This window comes from Papilio xuthus, unplaced genomic scaffold (genome assembly GCF_000836235.2).
Source record: "Papilio xuthus unplaced genomic scaffold, Pxut_1.1 DF830019.1, whole genome shotgun sequence".
Classification (NCBI taxonomy): Eukaryota; Metazoa; Arthropoda; class Insecta; order Lepidoptera; family Papilionidae; genus Papilio; species Papilio xuthus.
In genome coordinates this window covers 721-1,998 of record NW_013528630.1, presented here as the reverse complement: position 1 = coordinate 1,998, position 1,278 = coordinate 721, and the positions used below count along the sequence as shown (strand labels likewise).

Genomic DNA, 1,278 nt, shown 5'->3' with positions numbered 1-1,278 from the left:
GGAACTGGTATTTCAGGCTTGTCCGTCTTATCATCAGGGCTTGGCGTTTGCTCTTTCTCAAGTTTCTCAATACTCGGTTTCTCGTCGACTACAGTTGGAACTGGTATTTCAGCCTTGTCCATCTTATCAGAAGGGCTAGGTGTTTTCTCTTTCTCAAGTTTGTCAACAGGTGGTTTTTCATCGACTGCAGTCAGAACTGGTTTTTCATCCTTGTCCATCTTACCAATAGGGCTAGGCGTTTTGTCTTTCTCAAGTTTGTCAACAGTCGGTTGTTCGTCGACTGCAGTAAGAACTGGTTTTTCATCCTTGTCCATCTTATCATCAGGGCTTGGCGTTTTCTCTTTCTCAAGTTTGTCAACAGCCGGTTTTTCGTCGACTACAGTTGCAACTGGTATTTCAGCCTTGTCCATCTTATCAACAGGGCTTGGTGCTTTCTCTTTCTCAAGTTTGTCAACAGTTCTTTTTTCATCAACTGCAGTTTGAACTGGTTTTTCATCCTTGTCCATCTTATCATCAGGGCTTGGCGTTTTCTCTTTATCAAGTTTGTCAACAGTTGATTTTTCATCGACAGCGGTCAGAAGTGGTATTTCAACCTTGTCCTTCTTATCACCAGGGCTACGCGTTTTCTCTTTCTCTAGTTTGTCTACAATCGGTATTTCAGCTTTGTCCATCTTATCACCAGGGCTAGGCGTTTTCTCTTTCTCTAGTTTGTCTACAGTCGGTATTTCAACCTTGTCCAGCTTATCAACAGGGCTAGGCGTTTTCTCTTTCTCAAGTTTGTCTACAGTCGGTATTTCAGCCTTGTCCATCTTATCATCAGGGCTTGGCGTTTTCTTTTTCTCAAGTTTGTCAACACTCGGTTTTTCGTCGACTACAGTCGGAACTGGTATTTCAGGCTTGTCCGTCTTATCATCAGGGCTTGGCGTTTGCTCTTTCTCAAGTTTGTCAACAGGTGGTTTTTCATCGACTGCAGTCAGAACTGGTTTTTCATCTTTGTCCATCTTACCAATAGGGCTAGGCGTTTTGTCTTTCTCAAGTTTGTCAACAGTCGGTTGTTCGTCGACTGCATTAAGAACTGGTTTTTCATCCTTGTCCATCTTATCATCAGGGCTTGGCGTTTTCTCTTTCTCAAGTTTGTCTACAGCCGGTATTTCAGCCTTGTCCAGCTTATCAACAGGGCTAGGCGTTTTCTCTTTCTCAAGTTTGTCTACAGCCGGTATTTCAGCTTTGTCCATCTTATCACCAGGGCTAGGCGTTTTCTCTTTCTCTAGTTTGTCT

General features: G+C 43.3%; 1 protein-coding gene across 1 annotated transcript in view; it reads right to left on the bottom strand.

Annotated features, from left to right (window-relative positions):
* Nucleotides 1-18: 18 nt before the first annotated feature.
* The window catches only part of LOC106128808 (muscle M-line assembly protein unc-89-like), a gene marked incomplete at its 3' end in the record, with an annotated part of 1,969 nt that continues 709 nt past the window's right edge, over nt 19-1,278 (bottom strand). The window contains exon 2 of the mRNA XM_013327305.1: nt 19-824. Coding sequence (XP_013182759.1) covers nt 19-824 — 806 coding nt within the window. The remainder of the gene's footprint in view (nt 825-1,278) is intronic.